Source organism: Mycteria americana, chromosome 7, assembly GCF_035582795.1.
Source record: "Mycteria americana isolate JAX WOST 10 ecotype Jacksonville Zoo and Gardens chromosome 7, USCA_MyAme_1.0, whole genome shotgun sequence".
NCBI classification, from domain to species: Eukaryota; Metazoa; Chordata; class Aves; order Ciconiiformes; family Ciconiidae; genus Mycteria; species Mycteria americana.
In genome coordinates, this window is record NC_134371.1 from 14942391 (window position 1) to 14958615 (window position 16225).

Below are 16225 nucleotides of genomic sequence, written 5' to 3' on the forward strand. Positions count from 1 at the left end.
CTCTCGTGCTTGCTAACAGTGCGATTCTGTGAATGTTGAGTGGTGCTGACCACACTCACCTCCCCTCGCAGTTGGTGGGAGTACGGGCCAGTCCCTACCCTGCAGGATCCCAGCCCGGGCTCTCCCAAGCAACAGGGCCCAGCTGTGCCCAGGTAAAGCAGATTTCTGGGTTTCCATGGATACACCTTGCTATTTCAACACCTCAAGAATTGCCTTGGCTTTCCACTTGCAAAGCCCTGCAAAAATACTTCAGACTTGAAACAGGAGTTGATACAGAGCGCAGCATTGCAATTCAGTGCTCCACCGAATTACTTCATGTCAACGGAAGCCAGAAAGATGATAAATCTTCTGCTGCTCTGATCTTTTAAATCAACTGCCTTGCTGACCTGACTTTCGAAATGTTGGGCTTTAAATACACTTCTTAGTTCAACTCACCCAGAGGACAGTTTCGTTGGTAGTGAACCCTCCTTTTCAGCATCCTCCACTGGCAATAGCCAAGCAGACAGCCGTACCTGCTCAGCTGTGCTCAGGCTGCTGCCACTGCCCACCCCTCAGCTCAGAGGACTCCTGCTGGGCACAATCAGGAGACTTCTCTGATGTCCTGAAGGAAATTCCCAGGCCACAACACGAAAGACACAGGAAAAGCCATCCTAGAAATCTCTTTGCCCTAAAATGTCCATTGGGGTTTACTCTGAGCTCCATCTCCTTTGCTTCCCTTTGCCAGCAAAGAAGCAAAACGGCAGCTTTGTGCTGCCTTTCGCTCAGGAAAGGTTTCCTGGTGAGAGATGCTCACTCAACCCCCCCGGCTCGGCAGGACAGCTGCCCCAGCTCCGCACACCAGAGCCCACCCCCGTGGCTGGCGGGGCCCCGGGAGCCATGGCAGAGGTGCTAACGTGGGCCAGGAGCTATGGCAGAGACGGACCTGGGGCTGGCAGCACACCTCCAGGATGTGCTGCGGGTTGGGGCAGTCATCCTCGTTCTGCCCGGTCTGGGTTGTGGCCAGGAGTAGGAGAGCAGGGCAACACTGCAGCAAAGCAGAGGGCAGAGGAGCTAAGAAGCTTTATCTGAGTTCGCTGAGCCTGCCAATTTAATGAGTCCCCAGCAAGCAGCTTTAACGAGAGCCCGTGGCAGGCTTAGGAAAAGGAGATGAAGATGAGGGCAGAAACAGACGCTTGACTGCAGAGCCTGACGGGCTGGGGCCAGCATGGCAAGGAGGAGCTGGGGAGGGCTGGCGGCAGGCGCCGGGGCACCAGCCGGCCACCGAACGTGCTGCTCCAGTGCTTTGCCCTGCTGCCCTCCCGCCAAGCCCCGGCCCGGTTCTCCCGCTCTCCGGGCCGGCCGTTAATCCCCTGGCAGGGGGCTGGGGCGAAAAAGGAGACGGGCCGTTCCCCACCCTCTATTCTGCTCGGTCTTGCTTTCGTCTGACTTCAGAGCTGCCGGCGTGGGCTCCCGCGGCCAGGCAGCCAAGGCCTCCACGCCGAGCCGGGGCCGCGCCGGGGCTCCAGCGCCGAGCCCCTCCGGGAGGTGCCACGGCGACGGCCGCTGCAACGCCCGGAAGGGCCGCGGTGAGCAAGGAGGGTGCTGGAGAGGAGGAGGGGGATGGCTGCTCCCCCAGGAGCCGGGGTGCGGCTGCAGGAGCATCCCCCCACAGCACCCAGCGTCTCCCGCCTTCCCCTCGCACCGGGGGCAGGCACGCCTCCGTGCCGGAGCCGGGGCCGAGCCCCGCGCCGCTCAGCCCCAGCCAGGCGGACTGACCGCGGCCGGGGCCCTGGCCGGCTCCAGGCACCGTGGGGCCTGAAAGGGGCCATTGTCTGCCCAGGGCTTTGAAGACGAAGCCTTGTACAAGTGCCAGGTGGTGCGAGCTGCGGCGCGGGGGCAGCTCCCGGCTCCCCGGGGCGGCTGCTCCTGCTGTCAACATCCCCCACGCCCTTCGTTTAAAAAAACAACAAAAAAGTGGGGCTGGGAAATTGTTTTCTAAAGGAAAAAAAGGGCAGCAGCCCTTCCTTCCCCATCCGTGGTGGCCGCGGCAGGCGTTTCCCCCCGAGCGCAGGCGGGATGTGCGTGCGGGACGGCCTCGGTGCTCGGAGGAAGCATCTGAGCCTGGAGCGCAGCGGGGCTGATCCTGCCGGACACCAGCCTCGCTTCCCGGACACCGGGCTGGCCAGCCTGCCCGCAGAGCCTGGCAGGGGGGGAGCAGGGCTGGCAGCATCCCAGTGCACCTGTGGGCGCTGGGGCAGCCTGGCAGAGTGCTGGGAGAGGTCTCAAATGAGCGCTCAAATGAGTGCTGCGAGAGTCTCAAATGAGCTCCTGGTGCAGGAAGGAAAGGGTGTCTCCACATCCTCCCCAGCATGGCAGCGCAGCAGCAGCTGCCCAGGGTCAGGGTCCTCTTTACAGGCGAGGTTTGCCCTCGCCTGAGCCTTCGTTCACCTGCATGGGGTATTTTTTCTGAATTTGTGCTGACTTCAGAGCCTCATCCCGTGCATGGGGGAAGGTCTGGGGTCTGAGCTCCCGAGCCCACGGGAAGACTTGCAGGTTCCCAGGAGGGCCGGGTGAGTGTCTCCCAGGGCTCTGGCAGTCCAGCCGCGCCCAGCCCTGCCTGCAGCCAGGAGCCTTGGGGAGGACGGCTGGACTTCGCCCCGGGGAGAGCAGCAGCACCCCGCCGACCCCTGCACAGCCCTTGCCCTTGCCCTCGCCCTTGCCCGGGGAAAGGTGTACTCCCGGCGAGGAGGCGGTGGCCCGCCTTCCCCGGGGGCAGGACGAGCTTTTCCACCCGACGGGCGGTTTTGGCAACACTCTCTAGAGCGGAGCCTCCGCCGGCGGAGCAGAGCGGCTGCTCGGCTGCCGGGCAGCCCCCCGGGAACAGTGCAAAGCCCGCCTGCCCGGAACCCTCCAGGCTCCTCGCCCTTTACAGCGGCCGGAAGGAGACAGGACCCAGCCCAGCTTCCGCCAGTGCCGCCCACCCCCCCGGGCGGAGCGTGGCCGCGGCAGCAGCGGGACGGGCGCTGGGGGTGAGCGGGGCGCGATGAGGGGGACGCGGGGAGCGGGCGGGCGGGCGTCTGCCAGCGGGGCGCGGCCCGCTCCGGGGTGCCGGTGCTGGGCTGCAGGAGTGCCGGCGGCGGGCGCGGGTCTGCCGAGCTCCCGGAGGTGCCCCAGAGACTGCGGAGGGCCTCGGGACCCAGGAACCAGCCATGGGGAGGGGTTCACTGGGGAGGGGTTCCGGGTGCCCCCCTGGGGAGCTGTCGCCCTCCGCCGGAGCTGGCCCGGTACCGGCACAAGCAGGGCCCCGAGAGGAGCACGGCCGGGAGGGGACCGGCGGTGTCCTGCGGTGGGGGAGCGGCGGGAACAGCTCCGGCCGCAGGCCCGGCAGGGGCCGGGCGGCGGGGTGGGCCGAGCGCTGCGAGCTGGGTGCCGGCCCGTAATGGTTTCACCTTTGGCTGGAGGGGCAGCGATTTCGTTCCTTACCGGTCGCCAGCCTGTCGCGAGCAGGCGGGACCGGCTGGCACTAGCCAGGGCCCTGCAGAGAGGGGACCACCGCAGCAGCGGCCGGTGCCACCCGGCCACGCTCCGCATGCGGAATGCGTGTGCCAGCGCCGGGCCCTGACGATCTCCCTGCCTGCGATTCTCAGCAGACGCCCTGTGCACGTCCCAGACCTCCCCTCCGCTGTGCCTTGTGCTGAGCCTGCCCAGCAAGAGGGGCAGTTCCTGACCTCACGCTCTTGAGATGGCAGCTACTGCCTGCCCCGGTGACCCCCAGCCTGGGGACCTGATCGAGATCTTCCGGCCAGCTTACGAGCACTGGGCCCTCTACCTGGGGGACGGGTACATCATCAATGTGACGCCCATAGGTAAGGCTGCTGCAGCCCAGCAGGGTGCAGAGGAGGCTTTGGGGTGACTCAGGAACCCTGTCTCCCTCCATGGGCCGGTGGGGGACCCTGTGTGTGTAGATGGCATTTCCAGGAACCAGCCAGAAACCCTTCTGAGGTCTTGGAGGGATCAGACAGGGCCTGCCTGGCTCATCCAGTCCCTACCTTACCCAGATGAAGGGTCCGCAGCCATGTTTGCCAGCGCCAAGTCAGTGTTCAGCAGAAAGGCCCGGGTGAAGATGCAGCTCCTGAAGGACGTGGTGGGAAACGACTGCTACCGCGTCAACAACAAGTACGACAGCACCTACACTCCCCTCCCGGTGAAGGAGATCATCCGGCGCGCTGAGTACTTCATTGACCGGGAGGTGTCCTATGATGTGCTCGGCAACAACTGCGAGCACTTCGTGACGCTGCTCCGCTACGGCGAGCGGGTCTCCGACCAGGTAAGTAACATGGGGTAGGGCCCTGCATGCCTCACAGCGTGCCTACTTGCTGCTCTGTGTGAGCCCTTGGACTAGGGCACAGCATGCAAACTGCATGGGGACAGCAAAGTCCCAAGCATGGGGTCCAAACCATCACTGCCTCTGGCCTCACTGGAGACCCTGGACCAGGAGGTTCACTGTGGTCTGTCTGCACCCTGATAGTGCCTTCTTACTGAATGCCACAGCCTGAGGGTAAAAGCCTGGGTGTTACCCCTTCTGTTTATGGAGTGGCTATCTCTCATTCATTTAATTGCCTTGATCATCCCTGCCTGCTCTTCATTAGAGTGCCTGGGGGTAAAAAGAAAAGCCTATCATGTTTCCAGCCTGTGTTTTACTTCCCCTTTGCAGGCCACGCGAGCAGTCGGTGCCATTGGGTTTGCAACAGTTGCTGCCGGTACCTTCTCCTTGCTGGGCTTGCTCTGGAGCAGATCCAGAGAGAAACACTACTGACAGGCCGCGGGGTCAAGCTTGGAGTCGGGCAGGGAGCCCCTAGCCAGGCGAGACCCAGGACAGTTTGTGGCCACACCTGCCCCAGAGACTTACTAACAACTCTGTTGCCCTTGCTGAGAGCAGCACTAGCCTCTTTGTCACATCTGCTTTTATTTCATTGCCCACGATGACTTTTGTTGTAGTCCGGGAGTGCTTGCAAGCAAATTCTCCATCCTCACACCCCTGGTGCTCTGCCGAGGGCTGGTGCAGGCTTTCTACGCACCACCTCTTTTTAGCAGCTACATCTTGTGGGCTCTTTCTGTGAATAATGTATTTTAACTGTTTAAAAAATAATTAAAAAAAAATATAATGTAAAAGTATTGTTGAGAGTTTATTGTGCGTCCTCCAGCTGAGGGCCTGTACAAGTGGAAAACCCCAGGTTTCCAGGCCTGCGAAAGGGCAGACAAGGCACGTGCTGTGTCTTGGATGTGTGCCTGCAGTGCCTAAACTGAGCTGCTCCTGCGAGGGTGGGAGGTAGGAAAGAAGGGCAAGTCTTACAGGCTGTATCCCTCAGTTTTAAATGAGTGTTCTGTTTTTGGCATGGTGGTGTTTTGCTCAGTTTTCTCCTGCCTGGAAAGCATCCCTTTCCCTGGCTTCTTTGATTCCTTTTGGGAGCAGCAGACCCCCGGTCCGGGGTGGGTCTGACAAAAAACCCAGCTAGCTTTTTCTCTGGCAGCTGTTTGTTCTATATTGGGACGGCTGTGCCACTGAATTTCCCTCTTCATCCCTGTAAGTGCAGTAATTGTTGGCATTGGACCTAACCAAGCTTGCTAGATGATCTTTAAGGTCCCTTCCAACCCAAACCATTCTGTGATTCTACTCCTTGGGCTGCCAAAGCACTGAGGTTTAAAGAAAGACCACCTTTGGATTGCAAGGACAGCCAGGAGCCTTTGCCCCCTGGAGCTAGGGCCATTGGCTTCTCAGTGACCAGAGGTTTGGTTTAAGCAGTTTGTAGCCCCAGCACAAGACTGATCTTTCTCCAGCCAGCAGGAAGGCAAAGCCAGGGTCCCTGCAGTGCTGTGGGCAACATACCTGGAGAGTGAGCTGTGCAGCACCTGTGCCCCATCTCCAAATCTACAGAGCCCCGTATTTCCTTGTCACAAAGCTGACATGTGGCTTGTCTTAGAAGAAAACTGTTTTGGAAAGTGTGATTTATTACTCTTTACCAGGAGTATCTGGCTTGCGTGCTTGGAACCATGTTATCTGCAGACCACATGTAAGAAATTAAATCCTGGGTTGCTTTCACCACATGCAGCTGCCTGGACTGTAAGAAGAGATGAGAGCAAAAGAGCTGTCTGTAAGATGCTTGCTATTTTTGTCTGCTTTTAACATGTACATAATGGGATCAGAAGCTTTTTTTAAACATCCGTTGTTTCAATGTTTGAAATAACAAAGCCAAGACTTCTGGTCATATTTTGTAGTGCCCTTTTATTATATTTAAATAAAGTTTTTCTTTTTTAATAGGGGAAAACATATTATAATAAAACTGAACCTGAAAGTCCTTTTTTTGCTTCCTGCAAATGTAATCAGAAGTTCTTTCATGGCTAAACTATTCAGGTGGTTGAACAACTTGAAGATGAAAGAGGAAGTGGAGAGGGACTCAGCTTCTTGTGCCTGTCCAGCAGCTGTGTGCCAGAGCACATTAAAACCCCTGCTTCTTGGCACAACCTAGTTAAAGCAAGAAGCCAAGGCCTGGCCCTGCTTTCTGCTGTGTGACACCAAACCTGGGCCAGGACCTGGCAGAGCACGAACTGGGGGACTGTGTGTGTGTAGCAGCTGTGCTGTCCTCTGCCTTTGCAAGCTTCAGTGGGGCATATCCTCACCAGCCTTCCCAGCCTGGTCTTACAGCAATCTGTGAGCTTTAACCTCTCCTGTACTCAGAGCATTGTCTGCAAGAACTGGCAAGGGAGAGCTGGGTGAGGGCAGCATATGCACCCTCTCATATCTGTAACTCACTCTGGGATGCAAGAAAACTGGAATTACTTTATCTGTGGAACTTTCTTGTAGTTCTTGGAAGCTGCAGCGTTTTGTTTAACTCAGGATTTTGTAATTGTATGCATGCGCCTCTGCGCGGTCAAGATTAGGTCACTTATTTTGGACTGCCTTTCCATCAAGCTCAGTGGCTACATTGACAGGATTTGGTGGAGCAGTGGCTGAAACATGGAGTGAAAGTGTGATGTGGAGCAGCAGAAGCCATCACTTCACTGTATTCAGTATTTTGGAGCATTTGTAGGAGATGTTGGCAAGGCCTACGACCTGCTGTTGCCATGGAGTAGAGTCAAGACTGTTGTCTTACCAGCAACCGAGAGAATAATCCTTGCCTGTGCTCTGGGGCACAGCCAGCGCGGGCCCAGCCAGCCCCTGAATGGATGGGTTTGTGCAGGGATTTCAACCGTCTGGATCTGGTACACATCAAAGGATGAAAACAGTGCAAGCTGGGGAGCCTGCTAGCACTGCACAGCCCCATGGCAGCTGCAGGGTCTCGCCTAGTCCTCATCAGTGTATTCGTAGGTGGGGTTAATGTAAATCTCATCTGTGTTTTTTGCTGCAAAGTCTTTTGCACTTACGGGAGGCCAGTTGGGATCCCTCTGCAGCATCCTCTGCCATTTTCGGTACTGGCTGTTTGACTGGTACCCAAACCAGGATTTAATCAGTAGCCAGAGGTGCTTGTTCTGCAAGATAACATCCTGCGGAGTGACACGGCGCAGGGTCAGTGCTGCTGCTCTTCACTGGAAGGGAGGACCGCTCGGGGACAAAAGCCATCCCTTGCTACACATGCAACGACCCTGAGCCCCGTGGTGCTGGGCGGCTGCGTGCACTCCCCTTCAGTAACACGGCTGCCGAATGCCACCTCCCTCATCCACAGGAAGGCTCTGCTCAGTTATGTCAGGACAACACTGATCTTGGTCTGTTTAGCTCAAGGGGATGATCCAGGGGCAAGATTTTCCTCCTGGGGCTGTGGGACAACTGGGTGCTGCTGCTCCTTGCAGGGGACAATACTCCATGCTGGATACAGCCAGCTTTGACCCACTAAACACTTCAGGGCTTAGTCATTACTGCAATATCCAACGGCACAAGCCAGCGTGGTCTCTGGCCTGGTTAATTGTAGGACAAGAGGGAAGTGGTTGTTTCAAAATCACTGCCAAGTGCCTGACCCGTGCTGTGGTCTGCTCCCCTGCGAGCCAGGGCAGCGGGCTCCTCCCGGGCAGCTGCGCTTCAGCTTGCTCCATCTCTAAAGGCTTAAGAGATGTGGTCTAAATCACCTCTGGGGCTGCATAAAATGGATTTGACTGACACACATTGAGTCTTAAGGAAAAAAAAAAGGCCTGAGGGTTTATGCTTCTGCAGGAAGAGAGTGTTGCTGCAAATGGGGGTAGAAAGACCTGACCAGACACTGCTCCTGTTAACCCCAGGGAACAGGCAGTAAACAAATTCACTCACCTCCGTAAAAAAAGATACGCAAAAGGTGACCAAGAGCATCAGTAAGATGTAAACTCTCCAGATCACAGGAGTGCAAAGAAACTGTTGGAAAAGACATGAACAGCAATTAGGTTTAAATGCCTTGCCAAGATTTGCATCTGTTCCTAATGATTTGAGAGGCTGACTAACATTTTCCCAGTGGCAAGCATGGGGGAGGCAGTAGGAAGTGACAGTAATTCCTTGTCACAGAGATCTTGGAAGGTTTGGTGCCAGATTCCCCACGGCACGGAGCTGCCTAACTCATCTCGGCTACTTAAGCTACTGCTGAAGCCTGCAGATCAGGTGCCTGGGGCAGGATCCAGCATACTTCTGGGGAGCTGCAGCTAATGCACAATGTGTGGCTCCTCTCCCTCTGTGTATGCCCGCCCTAACGCCAGGCCTCCACCCGAATCCATCCCGTGCAGCATGGCCAGGGACAAGCCGCGGGGCTCGGCCATTCCCGACGTTGGGCAGCACAGCTGGAGGCAGCTTCCTGCGCTGTGCCCTGGCTGAGCGCCCGGAGGGCCGAGGCAGCCACGGCCCCACGTGAGCTCATGGTGCTCCGGGGGGTGGTGGTGCGGCAGCAGCAATCCCTGCCCACTCGCTTCTCCGGCCAACAAGCCTCCTCCAACATGCAAAACCACATTGTGCGTTTCTGTTAAGAAGAGCAGCTCAGCAAGCTATAAGCACTTTTTCTTCTCCCTGTTGCCACCCAGTCTCTAGAGAAGAGGACTACCTCATTAATCAAGCCCTTGTCAGAAGAATGTTAGAGAAGTTTGAAAGGGTTGCCCAGTCAGCATCAGATCAGCAAATTCATTTCCAAGCTGTAGCTTCTGCTCTGTATGCTTAGGTAAAGGGCCAACAAAATATGTGCCATGAAAAGGAAATGCACATTCCGTTTGCACTTACCTGCATGCCGCTGTACACAGCATCGATGTCGGCGAAGAAGAGGAAGAGGCAGATTGCAAGCTGGAGGGCCAGGAGGACTGAAAATACATCTAGGGAAAGAAGAGCATTTGTGGCCCTGGGAGGGAGGGGGGTTGGTGACCAAACTCTGCAAATACGCTGACAGGAATATCAAACGCTAATGCTATAAAACTGCCATCATGTAAAATGCCTTTCTTTTTTTTTCCCCCTAAAAGAAGAGTGGTGGAATTGAAACTAGAGGAGCTACTCCCCAGCAGCTTGTTGCAAAGCTCACCACCTACACTGGTTTTTCTTGCACAAGTGATTTGGCACGTTCTGATTCTTACACAACCACAGAAAACTGCCTCGAAAGGGCACCCTCGAAAGGGTGCTGTGAGCCACACCAGCACCCCTTCCCTGTGGTCGCTCCTCCATGTGCTCAGCTGTACGCCTGCACTGCAGGCAGCAGAGGAGGCTGCTTGTTCTCGTGGGCTGCCCTCCCAGGGAGGCCCGGGTGCTTCTGGGGCCCACAGGGTGCAAAGGTGGGCTATACCTGTGCCTTCCACAGGAAGAGTTTGTGTGGCTTTGCATCCTCTTCCAAAGGAGCAGGAGGCCACAGAGCGACGGCAAATGGCTCAGACGTCCAGAGGTACCAAACTCCTGGCAATTACCGGGAGCTGAGCATCTTAAAACTAGCTGGTAAATTGGGTCAACAGCTCCTAATGGCCTCCTGGCAACCTTCTCACTGCCAGGGAGGGGAGGGGACAGAGCTGATCGGGTGGCAAAAACAAGGGAATTGCCCTTTGCTTCCTCCTAGGGATTGTCCCCAAACAGGGCTAAAACACAGGGAAGCATGTGCAGATTTCTCAGCTGACAGAGTCCTCTGTCCCGTCTCAGCCTGGCTGCTTGCAGGGCAGCTTCTTTCTGGTCTCACCTGTCTTCTGCAGGTGATCAATGCTCTGTGAAACGGGTTTGGGACCTGCCTTTTAACAAAATACCTAACAAAACCAACTCTGCTAAGATTAAGCAAAGTCTGGCCCTCTCATCCATGAGCTGCAATTGCAAAGGAGCTATCAGTCAACCGACGGCTAGAAGGGATAAATCATCTCGGCAAAACTCAAACAGAAAAAGAAAGGTTATTGTGAGAGGATTTTAACAGTGATATTATCACAGGCTTTTCTCTCTCATTGCTAGGAATGGAAGTCAGGCAAGGTAAGACTGAATCTCAGAGAAAGTCTTTTTGATGTATTTTGAAACAAATACATCTGATCCTCATATGCTCTCTGTGTTCACAATAATACACAGTTCTGCTCTAAATCCAACCCATCATCTTCTGGAAAGCACACATTTTCCAAAACAAGATGCAGTCTCCTTTTTCAGCTCTGCTGCTTCTTATCTCCAGGAAGAAGCTAACATAAGCAGTGCTCACTGAGCTTTTTTAGAAACTGAGAAGCAGGAGCTCACATACACCAACAATTATTTTACATGCCAGTCACTGGTGTGGGTACAGAAAAATCCACAGCATCCCTTCCCTAGCAGCCTCTCCTGCCAGGGTTATTTTGGGGCAGGAATGAGAGTCTGTGGAGCACATGTTACTCCAGCTCTACTCACAGTTGGTGTAGATGGGCTTCCGGAAGGGCTTTCCCTTGGAAAAGACGAAGGCCACAATGATGCAGTTAATAGAAGATAGCGGCCACAGCGTAGTGCCTTCATAACTGAGGACAGTGCTCTGGGCACCGCTGCTGGTACCGTTTCCCCCTGGGCTGGTGGGGGACATGGTCTGGTTCCCTGGAGAGCAATGTCTGTAAGGTAACGCCCAGCATTTTGTTCCTGCTCTCCAGGAACAGTGAGCAGCAGACAGCAATTCCCTTTTCTTTCCAAACCAGCCTACTATAACCAGATATCAACCACAGGAGTGAAAACCATGTTTTAAAACAAAACAAAAGCAAACTGAAAACCCCCCAAAAAACTCAGCTTAATTTTCTGGTTTGAGCCAAAATCCTGGCTCTCAAGTGGGCAATGACAGCAGCGTTCAAGGGACGTAGCTATGAAGATGCACGCCCCAGCTGCCTGCACACCACTCCGGCACACTCGCCCTGTGACCCATCCATGCAGGCGCTGGGAAACGGCCCCAGCGGAGCCCTGGCATCTGGGAGCGTCCCCGCCGAAACGCCTCGCTGGCCCTCCTGCCCTACCGGTGCGTTTCTGCATGATGACGTGCTGGTCATTGATATATATACTATGATATCTATTATATAATATTATACATGTAATATATAATAAAATTCGGCTCTGGAATATGGAGAGAGACTTTCTACCTTTCACAAAGACGGAACGAGCCGGCTTTCCGCCCTCGCAAGCCATTTTTTAAGCCAAGGTGGATTCCAGAAAACCCCGGCCGCAGGGCTGTTTATTTCCCGGAGGAGGAGGAGGAGCACTGCGGCCGGACGCCGGGAGAGGGCAGCAAAGGGGAGCGGAGGGAGCCCGCCCGGCCCCGCGGGCGCCCCCAGCCGCGGCCCCGGCGCCGCCCGCCGCCACGGGGATGGGCGCCCGCCGCAGCGCGGGGCAGCTCCGTGGCACGGGCACGGGCACGGGCACCGCCGCTTCTCCCGCTCTTCCGGCTGGGCAGCGCCACGCGTGCTTCAGAGGAGGCGTTTGAAAAACACGCGTGTGTTTGTTAGCCCTCGGGCTGGCCCACCAGATGTCTGTGTGGCATCTGCGGGAACTTAATTTTGTCTTGGCAACGCTCTGCTGAGTACACACACAGGTGCGGGGGGAATTGTCCCACTCGGGTCCTGCGGTGTGCCCGGCTGCAGGCCACGGCGGGGCTGGAGCGTCCCCCGCACGCAGCAGCAATGTGATCTGCAAGCTGGGGATCAGGGCCAAAAAGAGGGACTTACCTCTGGCTGGCCAGCGCTACGTACCAGGGCTGCTGCTTCACTAGAAGGAAGCCACAGGTTTGCGTGATTATGGTAAAGCATGCGTTGAGGATGATGGAGAGCAGCAAGGGAGGAGAGATGAGCTGGGCGGGAGGGCGATAAGGTGCCAGCTTTGGATAGGCTTCAGTCAAGCTCACTGGAGAGAAACCAGAGACATTTGCAGCCTGTGGCAGCTCAGCCCACCAGCATCCCTGTGTTTGCTGGGCAAGCAGAGCCGCACACAGACCCCCACACCCTCATCACTGGTAAATGCTGCAAAGCCTGGCCCTAATAAGCAGGCAAGAAATGGCTTTGATCTCCACTATTTTCCATCTGAACCTCCTCTGAATCCCCCCCTCAGGAGAACACACAGAGAAGATGGCAAATATCATCCTCACTTGCAGGCAGGGATCTCCAGTGGAGTCTTAGAGCTGTACTGGGTCTCATGCCAGGAGCACACAGGAGACCAGGAGCTGAAGTTACACCGCCTGAGCCCCACTAACAGTCAGAAGAGCAACTGCTCCTCTTCCAGTCGAGTCTCACATCCAAACCCTATCGGTTATGTACAGAGTTCTGCAGCCATGTTTGCAAAGGACTATGAGCCAAATCCCACACTCTGGGCCCTGGGAATTGCTCCAGCATCAATGGTTATTATGTTACTGACAGCAGAAGTTGTCTCCTTGTTTTAATTTTTATTGGGAAATGAAATCAACTATTTACATTCAGGCTCTCAAACAGACACAGCTGGCTTCCCCAAGCTGCTTACTTGTTAGGCAAACCAGAAGGGTAATGATGACGTCTTGTATCAAATACTGGTGATTCCCAAAGATTTGCAGTTGCTGGAACAAAAACAAAGCCAGCACCACCTGAGAACCGATGACAACTTTGACAATACAAACCATAGCACCTGATGCCATTTCAGAGCAATGTCATGCCAGCAACAGCAGCCTCACGGCCCTGATGCACCTCCATGAAGACTAGCAAGCCCAGCTTGTCAGCTGTCAGCTGGGTCCCACTGAACCCCTTGCTAATTCATAGCACTTGTGGGCGACCCAGTGGCATTTGAATGTTTTCCCACCAGATACCAGTGCCCCTGGACCACCCAGATCAGGTCGCACACTCCCAGCCCACAGTAATAGCAATGACAGCCAGTGTTTCACTTTGTGCCAGGTTTGCAATGTCTTTGGGTAGTGGGGACATGGACAAAGTTGGCATGCCCAGACTAGTGGTTGGGGAAGCTGTCCCCATGTGGTGACCCACCAGTGCTCCCTGTTTGCCACCAAGCCTCGGCTGTACCTTGCAGATTCTCAGCAGCTCACTTTGCTTTCTGCCCTTCACCCTCTGTGGGACTGTGCCCAGAAGATGTGCATGAACTGAGGCAAGAGAGGTGCCCAGAGAAAATCCATACATTAATTTCCTTTGCTGTTTTTCTTTTCATGGATTACAATTTTAGAGGATTCATCATTTACTGGTGATAGACAATGGTAATTCTTCCTTAACTACCCTCCTTCATCTGCCTGAGACACTCCCTTCTTTTTCAAGCTTTTTTTCCAGCTGAGAGAGGCAGCTGCTCTCCCAAAGCCCCCATCTTACAGCAAGTCCTGCTCCTGGGCCTCCACCACCCAGGTAGGCAGGACTCACCCCCCCCTTCTATTTCCCTTTCTTCTTTTGGAAGAGATGAAGTTTTATCACTGGGCTTTTTCCCCAATTCTGCGGGTCCCTACAACCAATCTACCCCCTGCCAATAATTATCCAGCTTTTCACATCTTTGTTCTTCCTTAAAGCCCTGTATGCCTTTTCTTCCCTGCCAAGTAATACCACTAAAGATAAAAACCTATGGTGAGCACAGTGTACTGATAAAAGATGGGCATTAAACACTTACCCAAAACAGCAGAGCGGTACCAACAAACTGAATCAGGCGTAAAGGGTCAGGTATTTAACCACAGCAAAGGAAGCAACCAAAGCAGCTCGACCTTCCCTGCTCAAAACACAAAACAAAGCTAAAAACCCCACTTACAGCTACAGTACTGTGGTTTTAGTGCTACAGATGGTTTCTGCTTCTAAGGAGGGTAACTCCTTTTGTTTAAGACCTCTAAGAAGGACAGAAAACAGTTCAAATTCTATATACAAATATTTTGGCCTTAAGATACTGCAGAGCCACTTAACTAACCTTCATCTGCAGTGTTTTGTTTCTTTGTTTTTATCTTCAGCCACAATTTTAATATCTGGATTAAGCTGCTCTTGCTTTTTCATTACTAATTTGCTCAACAGTTCTGGGAATCAAGCGCATTTCTACACAAACAGGTAATTTTTGCATACATTTGGTTAAATGGCATTATTACTGGCTACTCCATGGCTGTGTGCAGCATATGGATATCAATATTTTAAAGTAATGACAAGCAAATCTATTCTGTGGTCACTGTTATACCTGCCCTTTCATGCGACTCTCCTGCTGTACCTGTTCCAAAAATATCAGCCACCATGGGCAATGCTCTCCTAAAACCACAAAAAAACTCCCAGCACTGGTATTTGAGGATCAAAAACAATTAAAAAACCCTTCCGCTGTAGTAGTTACTGAGGAATTAGGTTTGATTTAGCAGCATCTTTGAGGGTAGCGCACGCCCACTGGCAACCCCACACACTGAGCTCAGAGCAGGCAGCAGCACCCTGAGACTGCACCAGGGCAGCACCCGGCAGACTCACCTGATCAGCTCCGGCACACACTGGATGTTGGGGATTTGGGAGGTGAAAGGCGAGGCCACAGATGCCTCCTGCTCTGACAGTGATATCCCTGCATGGGCCATTTTCAAAGCCTGAAATCCACAGGAGTAAGGAGATGGAGAGACGTCCATCCACCCCTCCCACCCTGCACAGTATGTTTACTGGTGCTTTACAAGTTTTGCTTCAAGTGTCCTTTGTAACTGATCTTCCTCTATTCTGTGGCCCAGCTGATCTCATTTTCCAGATATCTTCCCTTCCCTGGAGCTTAAATATTTCTTTTGTTCATTTAATCCCATTATACCTATTTACAATCCTTTGAACTACCCTGTATGCTGTTTCCCACGCTGGAGTTTGTGCATACCTCTCCTGTTAAACAGTCTCCTAAAGTATTTAAATAACCATTTTATCCTCTTTCTATTCCTTTCAATCTCCTGTTCATATTTCTTTAATTGCTGTCTTATGAGCTCCCTGTCACCTGGCCTTGTCACCTCTGGTTTAGTGCTCAGGTGTAGGCTATGGACAACTTTTACCAAGCAAGCTAATGCATTATTATAAAATTATATTATAACATTTATTATATAATATAATAGAGAATATAATAATTATTTTTATGGCTAAGACCCTCAAATTTACAATTCTAAATTTCAACAAATGTGTAAGAAAAAGTCCCTTGCCCCTATTTCGGGGCGGGGGGGGGGGGGGTGTCAAAACAGTAATCCTAATACTATTATCGTGTATGTTAGTATTAAAAAAAAAGCATGTAGATAGTATTTTACAGTGACACGCTGACCAAGTGTACCCATGGGCTAACTTGGGAAGTGCTAGTGACAAGCGGTGTTGGGCAGCCTCTTGTCACAGCGCTCCTTAGGTTGAAAGAGATGAAACTTAAGAACGGGAGATGAGCTCGTACGTACCCCGCAGTCGTTGGCACCATCACCACACATACCCACGTAGTAACTGATGGAGGAAGAAGAAGGAAAACACATAAACCTTGCATGTAGCTCTTTGATCCCGTGGTGGAGCACCCGCTGGCTTAGCACTTGCAGGTTCATCAGAGCAGGGGCCTCATGTTGGCCCTGGAGAAGGCAGTGGCTGTTTCCAGAGGATAAGTTGTATATGGGCAGAGGTTGGGGCAGAGTGCACAGAGCAAAATTAGGATTAAGTTTTGAAAGAGGCTGTAATGGGAAAGGGAACGCTGCCACTTTATTCCAGACAGTGTTTTCCCCTTGGTACCAGGGGCCACGGAAAGGGAGCTGGGTGTGCACATTTGCAGCAGCTCTTGCGCCTGTGCTTGGCTTTTACCAGCATTTTCTCCTCAACTGTCTTTGTAGACCCAAAGATACAGGAATTGCTAAAATAATACAGCAGCTCCCAAGCTGCCACACGT

General features: G+C 53.7%; 2 protein-coding genes across 3 annotated transcripts in view; one reads left to right on the forward strand and one right to left on the reverse strand.

Annotated features, from left to right (window-relative positions):
- Positions 1-2843: 2843 nt before the first annotated feature.
- Positions 2844-5143, forward strand: PLAAT1 (phospholipase A and acyltransferase 1). 2 transcript variants are annotated; one of them, XM_075507175.1, is made up of 4 exons: positions 2844-3008; positions 3630-3845; positions 4038-4306; positions 4694-5143. In XM_075507175.1, the coding sequence occupies exons 2-4, from the start codon at positions 3722-3724 to the stop codon at positions 4793-4795; spliced, it is 495 nt and encodes a 164-aa protein (XP_075363290.1). In that variant the 5' UTR covers positions 2844-3008; positions 3630-3721; the 3' UTR covers positions 4796-5143. The 2 variants fall into 2 exon arrangements, with proteins under 2 accessions (XP_075363290.1, XP_075363289.1); XM_075507174.1 differs by having other exon boundaries at positions 2845-3008; positions 3627-3845.
- A 2177-nt stretch (positions 5144-7320) lies between these two features.
- ATP13A5 (ATPase 13A5) overlaps positions 7321-16225 on the reverse strand; it is a 34551-nt gene continuing 25646 nt past the window's right edge. Inside the window, 10 exon segments of the mRNA XM_075509122.1 lie at positions 7321-7521; positions 8276-8356; positions 9203-9291; positions 10811-11001; positions 12100-12274; positions 12884-12956; positions 14000-14037; positions 14040-14095; positions 14821-14930; positions 15753-15795. Coding sequence (XP_075365237.1) covers positions 7321-7521; positions 8276-8356; positions 9203-9291; positions 10811-11001; positions 12100-12274; positions 12884-12956; positions 14000-14037; positions 14040-14095; positions 14821-14930; positions 15753-15795 — 1057 coding nt within the window.